A 17621-nucleotide genomic window follows, 5' to 3' on the forward strand; every position below is an offset into this window, starting at 1 on the left:
GACGGTCGTAAAGCATTGATTATAGATCGATATCTGAATCAATCTTTATTGTCTGTTAACATTTTAAAATAATGTAATAGACAGAGTCAATGGTTGTAGGCCTACACAATAATATAAGTTATGAACTTCAAAACAGTTACCTATTAGCATTGACTATATATACCTATACAGGGTGTTTTTTTTTAAACTTGCATCTTTATTTATGTAAAAACCGCAATAGATAGAAATATGCAGATTGCGGGAATCATCTATTGACGTAGGGGGCCCAACTTTTTTTTTAATTCAACGTTACATTCACATTCCTTCCTTTCCCCCCCTTCCCCCAACTTATTTTTTTTAAATAGCAAGTTACCCCTTGTGACATATCAAATAAAAGAGCATGAAAAAAGAAAATGTTTTAATGTTTGTTGATGAAAAAAAATTGAAAATCGGTTCATAAATTTTCGAGATATATCCCTCCCCTCTCCCCGGAACTTAATTTTTTTTATCGCAAGGTACCCCTTGTGACATATCAAATGAAAGAGCATGAAAAAAAAAATTTTTGGTGAAATTTATTTTTTATTTGATATGTCACAAGGGGGGTACCTTGCTATTTTAAAAAAAGTTATGGGTAGGGGAAAAGGGGGGGGGATTATCTCACAAATTCATGAGCCGATTTTCAATTTTTTTCACCAACCATTTTCTTTTTTCATGCTTTTTCATTTGATATGTCACAAGGGGTACCTTGCTATTAAAAAAAATTAAGTTCCGGGTGGGGAGGGGGGGAATATTCACAAGTTTATGAACCGATTTTCAATTTTTTTTCATCAAACATTTTCTTTTTTTATGCTCTTTCATTTGATATGTCACAAGGGGTACCTTGCTATTTAAAAAAAATAAGTTGGGGGCAGGGGGGGAAGGGGGGAATGTGAATGTAACATTGAATTAAAAAAAAAAAATTGTGCCCCCTACGTCAATAGATGATTCCTGCAAACTGGATATTTCTATCTATTGCGTTTTTTACATAAATAAGGATGCAAGTTAAAAAAAAACACCCTGTATATAGTTAATGCTATTAGTAATACACATTTTAGGACAAAGAAAATGATAACAAGTTTACAAATTGGAGTGATAACAATAAGTTACAGAGAAAGACAGAATCAAAAGCCAAGGTTTTATTTTATTTTTTGATGTACCGTAACAAAGGGTTTTTTTTATCAATTAATTGTATAAGTTATACAATAGTATAACGTAGGCCTACGTACAAGTACAATTGCATTAATTTTTGTAATCTATGGAAAATTATGTAATTGTTGTTACTGTCGGAATCTAAAATTAAATAAGAGTTTAGGATGTAAAATTTCCTAAACACGAGGCTTGGTACAACATGAATTAACATCAAAATCGTATAAGCCTTGGTTGTGTTAAGTACTGGCCTTGTAGTTAGTATCCCGGATTTCGTTGTGAAAGCGTCTGAGTTTCTCACATAGAAATGCCACTGGTGTATACAATAACAACAATTGTTTTCTCACGAGTGTAGGGAGTATTCTCTTACCATAAAACTAGAAAACTCCTATAAACATATTATATGTAAAATCATTAGATGTTCCGAGCTATTCTTCTTTTCCACATTTTTTCCTCTGTCGCTTATCTTTGGAATCGGTTAGCAGACTGTTCTCTCTTTGTTTCTTTACAGCTACAGCTGATTTTTACATTTAAATTCTGTCGGCACGGCACGTGTTTGTTTATTTTGAATGTTTTCTAACCTAAAAATCTATTATCTTTGGGTTAAAACTTAATATTATTTTGAGTTAAAAGTTAACAGAACAGAACTATGGTTTTGGAAGGCAGAATGGATGGTTCTTCATCTCAAATCCAGTATGGAAGCAATTTGTCTTCCCATAATCCTTGTTACTTCAGCAGTTATGGCGATCTAAAGGTAGGATAAACCTTAATAATTTACAATGTAGAAGTATAGGCCTACGAAGGATAAGCTTTTGCTTCACTTCGTTGATTTATTACCGTTATCAGAGCTCTAGCCTTTATTACCTAAATGCAACTAAGTACTAAGTTATAGGCCTATGGCTGCACTTTACATTGTTCTTATGAGGGATATATGCTTGGAGAAGGTACTGGCTGCACTCAAGTTTACTTCTACACTCATTCGAATGAAAAATATCGATATATATAGACTATTTGATGTATCGATTATATCAATCGACTTAACCAACTTGACCAAACTTGATATATCGAATGAAATAATCAATTCGATATTAGCTTACAGTAGAACCTTTATAACAAGACTCTCATGGGGATTGTATAGAATAAGATATAATTGTGTTATCAAGGTCGACTTCTTATCGAGGTTTGATTAGGGTTAGCCTAAAATAATTTTAAGGGGATTTGAAAATGACACTTGTTATCAAGGGTGACTTGTTATCCAGGGTCTTCTGATCAAGGTTCCACTGTATTCATTTGAATGAGTGTAGGACGTAAACTTAAGTGCAGCCAAGGTACTTGATAGTTGACCTTTAGCCTGTTTCTAATCATGATGAAAAATGATTGGGTATTATTTGATTGAGAATTTCCCTTTTACAGTTTGAGTACAGTAGAACCCCTCATATCCGGCCACCACGGGACCAAGTCCCTGACCGGATAACTATTTGGCCGGATAAACCAACCTACAATGAAAATGACAATTCATACCTAATAATAATAGGTAATCAATATACCTATGCATTCAAAAGTATCATTTAATTCTGTTCTGGGATAATTTTTAGAAAAATAAACATGTTTGTAAAAAGAAAAAAAAATAGTAGGTTAAAGTCTTTAAGTAATGAATGTACAAATATTACGATTCCAGGTAACAAAACCTATTAAATGGAGGTAAAAATGACAATAAATTGTACTTAAAGATCATTAGGACTTAAATGGTACATGCATTTCTACTCAACATTCTTAACCATTTTATGAAATACAAAAATTAATGTACTCGTACTGTACTGTACTAACCCCACTTTGGAAATAATCAACCAACTGATAAAAGGTTAGGCCTCCTAGCTCAACTGAGTATAGTGACTCAGCAAAAAAATGTATAAACAAACAGATAAATAATGAGAACAATTTATTTTATGACTTCATCAGTCACAAAGACTAGTGCTTGCATCTAAACGTCTGTAAGCTGTGAGAAAAAAATTTTGATATTGGCTTCCTGGAAGGGGCCGGATAAACAGAGGACCGGTAAAACCAAGGCCGGATATGAGGGGTTCTACTGTACCTATGTTTCTCATACTGTATGTATGATTTATTTAGCCTACTAGTGAAATATATTACCTTAGAGGGAATCAAGGGGTAAACCTCTCCAGCTCGATAATTTGTGGACCCAGAGATTGTCGAGTTAGGCTATCCAGAACATTGCAATTTTTAATAGGTTTTTAATAAAATGAATTACACACAAAAAATAACAACAAAATAAATATCGTTGTGTAGGCCTTTATAAATATTGTTGAATGTTCGTCAATGCGACCACACTTAGCGGACATCGAATGTTCGCTGGTGAACAGTGACATGTTAGCAAATATTGTTCAGCGGACGTTGTTTGTTTTAGCATCATTTCAACATCGTTCATTAAAATGTCTGTTCATCAGTGGGATCAGAGTCGGAGGGAGGCACAATAGCTGGGGGGTAAGATCCAGGTCATACATCTTCTAGAGACATTCGTGGGAGCATATGTATCCGGTCAAAGAATTTTTTTTTAAAGAGGTTAGCGGACTCTTTTAACCTTGCATTTGCCCGTCCACATAGACTACAGATCTATGCGTCAAACATATCTAGCAAAGCAAGGAGTGAGCCGGTACAGTACAAAGGTGAACTGTACTGATAAAATGATTGTGGCAGTAACCAGGATCCGAATCCACGACATCGCTGCCTTGGGCCTAAAGTCCGTCACGCTACCAACTGAGCCACCGACTCACCAAGGAGAATGACCAAGAATAATCTGCTGTCAGGGGATTATGATTCCAGGGGAGTACAATCCCCCCTACCTTCCATTAGATCTAAATCTGAATTATTATCTGAATAACAGCGAAAAAATTGCAGAGGTGTTGATTTGGTCAACATTTAAGGTTCCATGAGACACTGAGATCACCCCATCCTGTAAATAGTTAAGCACAAATAGGCCTAGATAGTTGAGGCCTACCTATATCTGAGAGTGAGAAAGTATGTGTCATGCCGTTTAGTATTGATAAAAGATTGATTTTAACTTGAAATTTGTTTGATTGCAGGTACATGAATTAATGTTGAAGGACAAGACGAGAACAGAATTTTACAAAAATGTAATATTCTCAAATAAAGAAGTGTTTCAAGACAAAATCGTCATGGATGTGGGAACTGGAACAGGTACAAAACTTTCCCAAACAAAAAATTATAAAAAAAACCATACAGACATTTAGTTAGGTTTTATAATTAAAGGAAGTTGTTTTCAGTTCAAATAATTTTAAACATAAAATTGTAACCCTTTTAAACTTTTAGGCAAATAAGTTATGCCTATTTTTTATTACCGTATTATATTTCTACATCTTACCTTCACAAAAATCTTCTTTTTGAACAAGTTATGCTTGTGCTAAACAAAATACCAGATGGACCACCTATGTGGTACGGATAAGAATAATCTAACAAACTGTCTGTTTTGAGATTCAACTCTAAAAAAAATACCAATTCCGTCAACTTCCATTCAGACTTTTCAACATTTATAAATAACTAGCTGTACCCGCTGGCTTTGCCCCGTTTAACTTCATAAGTGAGCTCGTTCGCATGGCTCAATCACGTCCTGGTTGAAGTTCGTTCGCTACGCTCACTCACTTTTAGGTTGGAGCTGTTCGCTGCGCTCACTTGCCTTCAGGTTAGCTCGTTCGCTACGCTAACTCGCCTCCAGGTTGAAGTTCGTTCGCTACGCTCACTCACCTTTTGGTTGCAAATTAGCTGTTGTCATAGATGTAAAAGAAATAATAGTGCTGCACCCTGTTGTTAATCCTTGTAACTTAAATGCTGTTGAACATCATAGAACAGAACCAACTTGTTTAATTGAAACAGCTGTTGTTAAGATTCATTAATCTTACTTCTTACTATAATAATATTATAAATGTGAAAGTTTAGATGTATGGATGTATGGATGGATGTATGTTTGTGACAAGTGAACGCAAAAAATACTGGTCGGATCGGGCTGAAATTCGGCATGATGATAGCTCATATTCCCGATTAACATATAGGCATATTTTTATCCCAAAAATCCTTCCGGGCTCCGCCCCAGTGGCTCTGGAGTTTCCCATGTTAAACTTATGAGAAATGGAATTAATGAATCTTAACAGCTGTTTCAATTAAACAAGTTGGTTCTGTTCTATGATGTTCAATAGCATTAAAGTTACAAGGATTACCAACAGGGTGCAGCACTATTATTTCTTTTACATTTATGACAACAGCTAATTTGCAACCAAAAGGTGAGTGAGCGCAGCGAACGAACTTCAACCTGGAGGCGAGTGAGCGTAGCGAACGAGCTAACCTGAAGGAAAGTGAGCGCAGCGAACGAGCTCCAACCTAAAGGTGAGTGAGCGTAGCGAACGAGCTCCAATCTAAAGGTGAGTGAGCGTAGCGAACGAACTTCAACCAGGACGTGATTGAGCCATGCAAACGAGATCATCTTGAAAATTAAGAAGTTAAACGGGGCAAAGCCCGCGGGTTACAGCTAGTTCCATATAAATATGAGTACTCATATGGTTAACATGGGAAACTCCAGAGCCACTGGGGCGGAGCCCGAGAGTCCGATCAGAATAAAAACAACTTAGTTTGCCTATTTAATGCCTAAAGAATCAGTGTACCAAATTTCAGCCTCCTAGGTAAATGGGAAGTGGGAGAATTAGTGATGAGTGAGTGAGTGAGTGAGTGAGTGAGTCAGTCAGTCAGTGAGGGCTTTGCCTTTTATATATATAGATTGTGGGGCTTTCCCATCAGGCTCTGCCACAGATTCTTGAGTTTTACAGCAGATCTGATTCAGGCAGGATTCAAACCTTCAATCTACAGTGCCGTCTCATAGCAAGACAAACAATGCTCGGACACTGATCAAACCTATAGTGGTCTATTGTACTAACAACATTGGTCAGCAAAAATCACTACCATAGCCTAGTAGTTCTATTATATTATATTTGACTCCCAGTCTGCAGCAGGTGTCTCTTTACAAGGTGACTGTTGTTACAGGTATCCTGTCTATATTTTGTGCTCAGGCTGGCGCAAAGAAGGTGTATGCGATTGAGAGAAGTGAAATAGCTAAATTAGCTACAGATATTGTTAAGGAGAATAATCTCTCCAATGTAATTGAGGTAAGTCAAATATACAGTGTGGTTGTCCCAGAAGTAGTCCCAGAATGGTGTAATATATTTTTTACCAATATAGATAAAGTAATGAGACTTGGCATATCAATAGCAGCCATGACTACCGTACTGTTTTCAGCTATTATCACTTTTTTATCCCTTAAAGGGAACATCCCATAAGGAGTTAGACAAAATTCTTAGAATCTTACAGTTTACAATTTACTATTAGTAGTGGTGTTATTACTTTGTCAGTTTTAGCGAATTTCTCTATAGGGAAGTAACTATTACCGTTTGTCTCATAGTAAGACCCAGGCTCGGGACCGATTTACTTTTTCATTTTGATGTTCCCAGAGGCCAAAAACACCATTCGTTCAAATTTTTATATACGTATATATAGATAAATATATATATACTAGCAGAGTACCCGTCCTTCATACAGGATTGGCATATAAGTATAAAATGCTTAGTACAGTTGTACTCAAGCTTTGCGTTTGCAATGGGGGAGGGGGGACACACACAGTATAATAAAATTTGCTTCTTCAAATTTACGGTACACTATAGTATTACACATCTACAGCCATAATGTTCTACTACCTCACCCAAACAACAGAAAAAAATAAATTAATAAAAATTCACAAATTATTTGTGAAATTTAAAACATAAACATAACTGTAAACAGACAGTTCTCATTGCGTATCAAAGTTTTTTGTTGTTGCTTGGTTCAAATTAGCTGTTTTCATAAATGAAAAAAAAAATAATAGTGCTGCACGCTGTTGGTAAATCTTATAACTTTTAATGCTTTTGCAAATCATAGAACCAACCTTTTTAGTTGAAACAGCTGGCTAAATTCTTTAATTCCATTTAAATATGAGTACTCATAAGGTTAACATGGGAAACTCCAGAGCCACTGGGGCGGAGCGCGAGAGGATTTTTGAGATAAGAAATGCCTATATGCAGTGGCGGTTCTAGGACCTTGCCAAAGGGGGGGGGGGGGTGGGCTTGGGGAGTGTGGAGCACTCCCCAATAACGTAGGGGGTCCGGAGGTCCTCCCCCGGGAAAATTTGGAATTTTCAAAGCCGTTTAGTGACTTTCTAAAGCCATTTTTAACACTTAAAATCGTGCCCAATTGTCCATAAACTCCCATTTCACCTGTTGTTTGTCATGAACAAATAGACATTTAAAAAATTAAACTATAACGATTACATTAATGAATTTCTAAACACACTGTATCCTCCTAAAAGCCGTTGGGTGACTTTCTACAGCCAGTATTAACGTCTAGAACTGTGTGCAAAACCTCCCATTTCCCCATTTATTTGTCATGACTAAGTAGACATTTTTAAAACTAACTATGACGATTGCATTCATAAATCTCAAAACATATTGTAGGCCATATTGTAGGACATATTGTGAGGCCATATCCTCCTAAGATCTGTTTACTGACTTTCTAAAGCCATTTAATGTCCATATATGTGTCCAACAGTCCAAAAACCTCCCATTTCACCTGTTATTTGTCTTTGTCATGAGCAAGTAGACATATTAAAAATCAAACTATGACGAACTTGCATTCATGAATTTCAAAACATAGGCCTACTGTAGACTACGAAACCATATCTCCTAAATACTGTTTGGTGACTTTAAAAGCCATTCTAATGGCTAGAACTGTGCCCAATTGTCCTAAAACATTCTATTTCACCTTTTACATGTCATGCAAGCAAGTAGATACGTTTTTAACCTTTACGTTTTTCTCCGTTTCATATATCTGTCATAATATGTATAGTATCGAATTCAGTAATAGCATTCACTATATAAACTTAAACACTAGTGTTTATTTAGTCGATGGTAATAGGCTACTAGGGGCTACCGCTGATTGATGCCTGAATAAAGTTAGTGGCTAGCAGACAATTTGACAACTAACTATTTAGGAAATCAGCTGTTTCTCCGTCCTCGCTCGCGTGCTCAGTGCTCGCCTTTGCCCTACCATGTCAACAGCTGACTGCTGTAAAAATTGGATGATGCGTACAACTTCCCAGCGTAATATTGTTTTATTCGTTGTGCTTTGTCCACAAAGTTTATCTATGTGGAACTTAATACTACTCCTCCCATCGCTTATTAAGTTTAATAAAAACTACATTGATGTCTGTTTTATGACATTGCGTGTTTTAAGGAAAAAAATGTACGTTTGAATCTATTTTTCCAGGGTCCAAGGGGGGGCTTTAGCCCCTGTAGCCCCCCCCCCTTGGAACCGCCACGCTGCCTATATGTTAATTGGGAATGTGATATAGCCCCAAATTTTCAAATGTAAACACCTATCATGTGACCCCTCATTTTAAAGGGTTTATCAAAAGAAATTGAATGGCGCAAACCAGAGGTCAATATCGCACCCCTAATCAAAATGGCAGCCATTTTAATTATTTAAGATGAGCAAGCAAGATAAAGTCTGGACACCCCCAGTTGACTTAAACAATTTTATATTTTAATACTGACCAAAAGGTGAATTCTCTTTTTTTTATAAAGGTATGCCGAGTTTAGTTTTCCTAACCTGTTAAAAAGTTAAGAGGGGATATTTAAAAATGACTGCCATTTTGATTAGGGGTGCGATATTGACCTCTAATTTGTACCATTTGGTTTGTCTTTAGAAACCCTTTAAAATGAGGGGTCACATGATAGGTGTTTACATTTGAAAATTTGGGGCTGCCCCCAAAAAACCTAATTTTTTCATGGGGGGAGAGGGGGGACATAGGGTTTAATGTAGAAAATAGTTCTCGTTCAAAAAAAAAAAAAAAAACAGTGTAGACCTAATTAGTAAGATAAGTAATGTAAGACTGGAAGATAAATACTTCCTAGCATCACTTGACATAGTAAATTTATATACTAATGTGCCAATAAATGAAACACTTGCTATACTGAAGGATAGGTAACTTATTAAAATAACTCTTCATTAAATAAGATAGCTTTTGACGAGCTGATACAACTCACTGAAGTAGTTCTAAGACAAAATTACTTTCAATTTGAAAAAGAAATATTTTTGCAAAAAGAAGGACTGACTATGGGATCACCCTTCTTGTATTTTGGCAGAAATATATTTGAATAACTTAGAGAACAAACAAATTGGTTTGACAAAAACCGCCTAAAAGAGAAGACAGTTTTTTATCATCGTTACGTGGTTGACACCATTGTCCTTTTTAATGGCACCAAAAGACAGTTGGGAATGTTATGCATGTACTTAAACAGACTACACAGGAACATTAAGTTTACACGAGGTTGAAAACAACAAGTCATTAAATTTTCAGGCCTATTTACTTTATCCCTAATTCAAACTTCTTCATAAATGGTCTTGAGGGGTGACTTCCTGTTAGTGTTGGGCTGGACTGACCTGACTGTAACCTTGCCAAAAGACTTTCAGGCAGCTGGAAGTTTGGATGCCTGGCCAAAAAGAGCGGTGTATGCCACTCAGCAGCAGCACGGTGTAAGGCTGGAGTTGGTGGTAGGCGGGTAGCCTTCTGGTGGTGGCCGTGCTGGCATAGCCCTCCGTTAACTAAGTGACAGGCAGTCAGGGTGGGTCCAACATCAGCCCAGGAGAGATGGTGGAGGTGGATGGCTAGTCCCATAGTTGCAGATCTTCATCGAGTTGTTGACTCCGTGGATGAAACTCTCCTAACACAAGTTCACAGACAATGTCCGGCAGTAGCGGCAGTCTGCCAATCGTGCAACAAAAAAACCTGTGCTGTTGAGCGTTGAGCACGTACAAACGGCACACAATGAAGCAACTTAAGTAATTTAATGATTTTAAACATGTTTATATTGGTTTTTAAAATTATTTCCTCTGTTATTCCATTACGAAGCTGGCTTAGGTCAGCTAATTGAGACTACTAAAATATCACCTGTATCTGTAGTCGAAGACTGCACACTTTTGTAACATCAGTACACTTAAACTGTATGTTTTAGGTAATACAAGAGCAAGTGGAAAACGTAGTTTTACCCTGTAAAGTAGACGTGATGATCTCGGAGTGGATGGGATTCTACCTTCTTCACGAGGGAATGCTAGACAGCATACTGGCTGCGAGAGACAAGCATCTGAAGGAAGGAGGTCTAATGTTCCCTTACAAAGGCATCATTTACTCCGCTCCATGTCAACTCCCTGAGTACTTTGAACTTTGGGACAAGTTTCACGGAGTCAAGATGTCGACTCTCGGCCAAGCTTTGCGGAAAGGATGTCAAGGCGAGCCACAAATCACCCGCGTTGCTGCTTCCGATCTTCTATCCGAAGGCAAGGAAGTAGCGATTCTAGATTTCAACAGGACAAGTTGCGAGGAGCTCAATAAAATCTCGGTAAGACAGTTTGTTGCAGTCAACAAACAAGGAAATTATCAGGGAGTTTGTTTGTGGTTCACAGTGGAGTTTCCGTCAGTGAATGGGAAGGAGGGGATGGTTTTATCCACTTCTCCGTTAAGTGAGCCGACTCACTGGAAACAAACTGTGATCGTTTTACCAGTTCATGTTGAAGTGGAAGAGAAAGATCCGGTCGCTTGGGAGTTGGTTTTAGAAAGGAACCAAATGAATCACAGAATGTACAATATCCACCTGACCATGCTTGATCCCGAGACGGAGACGCATCCAATGCCTTGCGACTGCAGCTTCATGAAGTGTAAAGTGATCAAAGCCTTTCTAGAACAGCAGAACAACGAGGAAGATATGGATGAGATCATTGATTGTACGACTACGGATGATAATGATTAAATTAGTGGAAACTATTTTGTTGTTTTAATACCTGTGGTTTTTGTGAATGCCAGAAAATTGGTTATGTATCTACATTTGGTAAATTTGTAGCTGCCATTGTGTAACTAATAAGATTGACTCTATTAATGAAACTGGTGTTTTCAGCTGTTTATGGAATAAAATTCAAATACCACTCAAGTCAGTAAACAGCAGGCTGAGCTAGAAAAACACCATCTTTTTGCCTATAAACCATAAATATGATACATAGTCAATGGTAAAATTCGGCTGTTATTATTCAGTTCTCAATTTCAATTGAACCAAACAATTGCATGTATCGATTGTTTCAATCAGTCGAGCTTATTGTTGCATTCCTGTCGATTGTTCGATACATCGATAGTATAATTTATAACACAATAACACTTTTATAACACAATCATAAAAGACGAAAGGATCGAGTCACTTACTATACAGATACATTAGCAAAACTAAAAACAATTTGGAAGTCGTTTTGAAAGGTTATCTCTACTTAAAAAGTATTTTAGTTTTCTAACTTACTTAGTTTGCTTGAATATACAATAAGACAAAAAAATAAAGTTTATCACACGGGCATAAAGTGTGTCTTTTCAACACTTGTTCATTTTGCCCATACTGAAACTTGAACTCAGGTTGAAAACAGTTACTTTACCTTCCAGTGACAAAATAATTATACTATTTTATCCCTTGGTGATAAAAACTTAAAATAATTTAAGTCCTTTCATCAATGTAGATTTATAAATAACAAAACAACTAAATACATCTTTCGTCACAACTTTGTATTGAGTCCAAATATTTATAGACTTAAACATTTTAATCAGAATATGATGTAAGAATAATAATTAGAACATTTTTGAACAAACCGTGAACTATTTTAAGCTCATTATAGCTACCTCGATATACAAATGGTTTGTTTGGCAATTTCAGTTCCAGGGATGATACAACTCATAAAAGGAAACAATATCATAAGTTCAATGTAAAGATTTTATCCAAAACAAATTAATAACAAATTCAATTTCTCAAATTCTTAGTATGTTCCCCAGTTGGGTCATATTTAGCACCAATTTCCTTCCATAGTTCAGGTTTCTTCTCCATCATGAATTTGATTGCTTTAATTCCACCTTTCTTTTGTTTCTCCGTACACTTAGCACAGTGAGTCTGTATGGCTTCGGGTAGTATACCTGTAAAATTCATGAAATATAAATATGTCAGTTAAAACATAAAGATCGAGCTATAACCTTTGACTATTGTTATCATAAAACATATAATATGGAAGTAGATTACGAAACAAACTTAAAAAGACCCCTGTACTCCCTAGAAGACACCCAAAAAATAGGACAACAAAGGAACTTAAGTAATTTAATGATTTAAATAACTTCTTGATCAGCTTCGTACGTGTTATTAAATTATCTGAAAGTACAAAAACACGTCAAATAACACTTGTAATACTATATTAACACATAAAAACCGCCGACTTGGAAGGCAGTCCTAGGGTTAATTATTTTGCACACATAATGTGTTGTTTTGAAACATATCTATTCATTTTTGTGTCCTGAAAATGTTGGTCGTCATCAGAAGTTATCACATTTTAGTTCGGGGAATGGTAAATGGGCCAGTAATATAAAATAAAATCAAACGTTTAAACCTCTTCGTGAGACATTCTGTATATTAACACTTCGTTTGACATATATTAACAGATGGTTTATATTAACAGATAGTAAGTGGTGATCGATTACCACTTACCATCTTTTATATGTATTATATGTATTTACCTAACCCGTTATGTTAAACTTCCCTATCCCAAGCGTGATGTATACAACTTCTTTACTTCACGAGTGATGTAAAGTTGAAAAAAACTCACTTGGTGAGGTAATGAAACCCATTTAAATAACATTGTGTGCTTAACTTAAAAAATATACCTCTATGGAGCCAACGACGTTTAGCGCTAGAAATCAGCTGTGCGCTTCAATTTTATTGTTATGCTTAAAGAATGATCCTAACCTAGCTTTTGTTTGTAAAAGAACGTTACTGTTAGAAGATGAGTGAAATGGATAATGAAAAATATTGTACGTAACCCCCATATATTTTCGGGTCAGGTAAAATATTGTAGGTACGTTACACGTTATGCAAGAGCGTGTTTAAATTACTTAGGTGAATTATGCAACTCCCTTTCGCTCGTTGCACAACATTCACCTGCGTGATGTAAAAACGCTCTTACTACACTTGTAAGGTAAATAGCTATTACCGTCTTGTGAGTAAACAGTATAAGTGTTAAACCAAACCCCAGTAGGATACCAATGCCAAAGGAGTACTGCAATAACATCTGAATCAAACATATAGACAAACAGGTAGTGTTGTATCGGGTATGTATGAGTGTGATTCATACCCAGGCGGTCGTGTAATGAAATAAAATCAGATAATGAAAGAGCCTAGTGTATATTCAATGAACAAGAAATAACTATTCGGCAGATTTAACAGTTTTTGCTCCTTAGTCTTTAGTTCTGTGTAAATTTTTGTGTTTTATACGTTTGAGCACTTTTTGGGGCTCTATTTACATAAACTGTAATGCTATTTGTGTTCTTTCACATACAATATGAGGGTGAGAAAGCTTCGCCTAATGTTAGAGGTACTACGTACATCGGACCACCATAATATTAAAGTATGATTGTAAGTTTAAAATTGATAAACTGAATACAGTGTTCTGCATATGTATATCGTAGAAAAGTGTATCAAAAGAGCGGATTAAAATTGTTAGCAGATGTTTTGTTGTATCACATTTTATAGTAACAAACAAAATAATTATAAATAAAAAAATTTAAAAATTCTACGTGTTAAAACACACTATAAAGTATAAATTATTTTCTACTTTTTAGTGCATTTAAAAATGTGGCATTTAAAAAAAGTGTTTTTATTAATAACTGTTTTCTACTTTTTAGTCAGTAATGTTTAAATATGTTAAATATATTTTATATGGCCTGTTAATACATAAACAAAACCTTATTATCCGTAATCAGATGTTTTATATTTACTTTGAAATGCTTGTTTTATATTTAAAACAAACAAATCTTTGCACAAAACTTTGCACAAAACTTTATGACAACTACAAAAAACTACAACAAAATTATGACAATTTTTAAAATTCATAAAATATAATGGCGGCCATTAAAAATATTGTTTCTTAAATAACTCAAAACATGTTGATTTTACAAAGACTTTACAGGAATAAATTTTCCAAGATTTCCCAAGTTTATTTCCAAGTTTATGGGGTAAATATTGGTTTTTCAAATATTTACTCTCAAAACACAAAATTTTTCAATTTCTCTCTAGACGTTTTAAAAAAGCTTTAAAAAAAAACAAATAATTTAGTATATCAAAGTGTTTTTTGTACGGTTATTGGTAATGGAGAAAATTAAAAAAAGGTAAATTTAAATTCCCATGTTATTCTTATGGAGAATATTTTAAAATGTTGTAGTTTGCTTGTTTATTGAGATTTTGATCAAACTTGGCAAATATATTTATTTTGTACTAAGCTATTAATATTTTACAAAAAATACACTTTATTAGTTTCCTTGTAGCAGCAAACCTAGGTACTCGTTAGACCTAATGTTATTTAAATAGATTTAATTGAAAATCAATTCAGACAAATGGAAATTCGTTTAGTCGGCAGGTTTGCTGAGGCGGGGGTATTTTATCAACTATCTATTTTTAAACACTGAGTGTTCACTTAAAAGTGAGTGTAAAAAGTTAGAGGAACTGTGACTACATTGAATAAACAATAACATAAATTATTCTCTAAATTAATTATGTTACAGGGTGTACCAGGTTTGGGCGAACCCACGATGTTATTATAGTTAATTTCTTTTTAATTTTGTTAACACTTCTGTGTATAATGTCTACATTGAACCAGAAATAAATGCTGTAAAAAAAAAAAAATCTTCAGACATCAATAAAATCAGCTGATTAGTTTGTAAACAAGTACGTTGACTTTCACCACAGCTGATATAAAAAGATTGAGTGTTTTGTGTAGTGTATATTTTAAAGACAATAAAATTTTTAAGCCATCCTAAAGATAGATGAAATTGATTAAAAAAGACTTTTGGGGTTATGTAAAATTGTATTAGGCCTATAAAAAAAATCTAAATTCACTTAAAAATATCTTGCAAAGCATCTCAGTTAATATTCGTCATATCTTAAAAACTAAGGTGTCACCAATTTGTAATTAAATTGCCTTAAAAAAAGTTTTTGTAAATAAACGGGTTTTGAGTAATTTAAGAAACAATAATTTAAATGGCCGCCATTTTGTTCAATGAATTTTAAAAATTTTCATAATTTTGTTGTAGCTTTGTATAGTTTTCATAAATGTTTGTGCAAAGTTTCAATTTCGTATATTGAACCACTTTTTAGAAAACAATAAGTGAAAAAACAAAATGGCAGCTGTGTGAGTAACTAAGGACTTCCAGACAATTTAAATATGATACTGAATTTGGATATGTTTCTTACCCAGGAATAAACCCTTAATATCCGACTGGAATTTTGAAACGCCCTGTGTACCGGTATAAAAATTATATAATAAAATGCCTTATTTAGAAAAAAAAGCTAACTAGTGTGTATTCCAACCCCTCCCCGACAAAAGACAAAAACGAAAAACAGGTAGGTAACTACATGAAGCAACTATAAACTGTGCACCTAAACTGCTTAGTTTAACCAGTTCCAATTCCTTACTTAGCTGTACAAAATATTTACACATGTGGGAAGCCCATATTTTATGGGACCATATTAATTAAGTTTTACTGTGATATATTTTTATACAATGGAAATCACAATTTTGATTTTAACACCGGTGGCATAAAGTGAGTTTTAAATAACCTTTGTCGAATGGTTTTAGCAAAAAAAATATGAATATGATGGAGAGAGTTTTTGTTAAGTATAGGGGAAAACCTCTTTACATTTTACATTCACTTGTAATTGATTATTGCTGTTGGCTTGTGAAGTACCTAGTTTTAATTACAAACTACTATATCACCTACTATATCGGCTACCTATAGTGAAAAACTGGCCAGTGGCCTGATAAAATCCCTGAATTCCTATTTACTTACGTTTTAACGCCGCCGCGTCCGGAGTGCATTTCCCGCGTCCTACTAAACAATCGACGTAGGCCTTTAATAGTCGATCGTTGGAGAGAATGCCATCTAGATCTATGTTGTCCCAAGTAGAAACATAAGTGTCGGCTGCTGCCGCCGCTGCCACCGTGATCAGCAAGATTGTCAACACCTTCATGATCATCCACTGCCACTGCAATCGCCGCTGCCCAGCGCTGCCTCATATATACCTTTGGATTGCATGTAATTCAGAGGAATTTTTATTACGTTGTTTACGTAGAAGTCCCATTTCTTAAGACTATTGTTGCTAGATGTTATACGTGAATGTTTTACTGATGTAAGTCAATTCTTAGGAAATCTCCACTATACACTTGTTGTAATAAGTTAATTGATTGCTATTTAATCTTTCAAACGTTTTATCAGACTAGAGCTATCTAAGTATTTAACTATGTTTATAAAATATTTTTTTAGGTACCTAATAGATTTTACAATGTAACCTACTAATACAGTTTGCTTTTTTAATTATTATTGGCTCGAATGAAAAAAATCGCAATCGTAAACTGCTGTTGCTTACCTCTGGTGTTATTTATAACGAGAAAAAGCCACACTGTAAAACGCACCCTGAACTAGAATAAAATAATTCTTTGGGCATCATTGCACTCAAACATAACCGGACTTTAAACAAACACACATGGAAACCTACTGTATATTGTTGGATAATCATGCCTACCATACTCAAAGTAAATGTACATATTCATTGTAAACCTGACTGTATTTACTAATATTTAAGGCACATACCTTCACGTCCACAGTTCATAAATGTATGGTCAAACCCACTACATGCATTTTCGTACAATGTATCTTGTTTTATGTGTATTTATTTAAATGTTTTTTGACGAGTCTACAATGGACGAAACTTTCTTGAAGGATCACTTGACAATGCCTATGTATAGGCGAAACATGTAGTGGGTTTGACCATACATTTATGAACTGTGGAAGTGAAGGTATGTACCTTAAATATTAGTCTAATCAACAGTTCAGGGGCTACACAATGAATTTTAATTGACTGTATTTGTTAGCCTAAGCCACCATACTCACGACAGTTCTTATCTTATTCCTATAATTTTTAAGTTTAAAAGTTCCTTAAAGCTGTTTTTGAGAGTTATCTTTTAAGATTAAACAGTGGAAATTTTAAGATAATCATACACTTTACTATTTTTGTTACTAAGGCAGCGATGGAATAACAAAATTATATATCGTACGAATTTTATTGTAGAAAGATCTACAATACATAGGGGCGTCATTTGGGGAGGGGGGCATTTGCCCCCCATGGATCCTGGGCTAGAGAAAAAAATATGCTGTACTAGCCAATATACAAATATTTTCTCCTGTAAAATCCTAAAAAGCACAGTAGACAAAAATCTGTATATTC

General features: G+C 35.0%; 2 protein-coding genes across 2 annotated transcripts; one reads left to right on the forward strand and one right to left on the reverse strand.

The window, feature by feature from the left end:
• Positions 1-1703: 1703 nt before the first annotated feature.
• On the forward strand, positions 1704-11106 carry LOC128997247 (protein arginine N-methyltransferase 6). The gene is made up of 4 exons (XM_054422859.1): positions 1704-1918; positions 4263-4377; positions 6229-6350; positions 10287-11106. The coding sequence occupies exons 1-4, from the start codon at positions 1814-1816 to the stop codon at positions 11076-11078; spliced, it is 1134 nt and encodes a 377-aa protein (XP_054278834.1). The 5' UTR covers positions 1704-1813; the 3' UTR covers positions 11079-11106.
• Positions 11107-12056: 950 nt separating this feature from the next.
• On the reverse strand, positions 12057-16403 carry LOC128997249 (ejaculatory bulb-specific protein 3-like). Its single transcript, XM_054422861.1, has 2 exons — positions 16187-16403; positions 12057-12271 (listed from the first exon to the last, which is right to left on the reverse strand). Exons 1-2 carry the CDS (start codon positions 16371-16373, stop codon positions 12102-12104), a joined length of 357 nt encoding a protein of 118 aa, XP_054278836.1. The 5' UTR covers positions 16374-16403; the 3' UTR covers positions 12057-12101.
• Positions 16404-17621: the final 1218 nt, after the last annotated feature.

The sequence above is a fragment of the Macrosteles quadrilineatus genome, unplaced genomic scaffold (assembly GCF_028750875.1).
Source record: "Macrosteles quadrilineatus isolate MER2022 unplaced genomic scaffold, UCM_ALF_1.0 Scaffold_6__1_contigs__length_79288215, whole genome shotgun sequence".
Classification (NCBI taxonomy): domain Eukaryota; kingdom Metazoa; phylum Arthropoda; class Insecta; order Hemiptera; family Cicadellidae; genus Macrosteles; species Macrosteles quadrilineatus.

Bases quoted from the DNA above. Each gene is read 5' to 3' on its own strand.
- LOC128997249 (XM_054422861.1), bottom strand. From the start codon at position 16,373: ATGATCATGAAGGTGTTGACAATCTTGCTGATCACGGTGGCAGCGGCG. The intron at 12,272-16,186 runs GTAAGTAAATAG...TGAATTTTACAG, and splicing joins GGACGCGGCGGCGTTAAAAC to GTATACTACCCGAAGCCATA.
- LOC128997247 (XM_054422859.1), top strand. From the start codon at position 1,814: ATGGTTTTGGAAGGCAGAATGGATGGTTCTTCATCTCAAATCCAGTAT. The intron at 1,919-4,262 runs GTAGGATAAACC...GTTTGATTGCAG, and splicing joins GCAGTTATGGCGATCTAAAG to GTACATGAATTAATGTTGAA. The intron at 4,378-6,228 runs GTACAAAACTTT...CTGTTGTTACAG, and splicing joins GGATGTGGGAACTGGAACAG to GTATCCTGTCTATATTTTGT.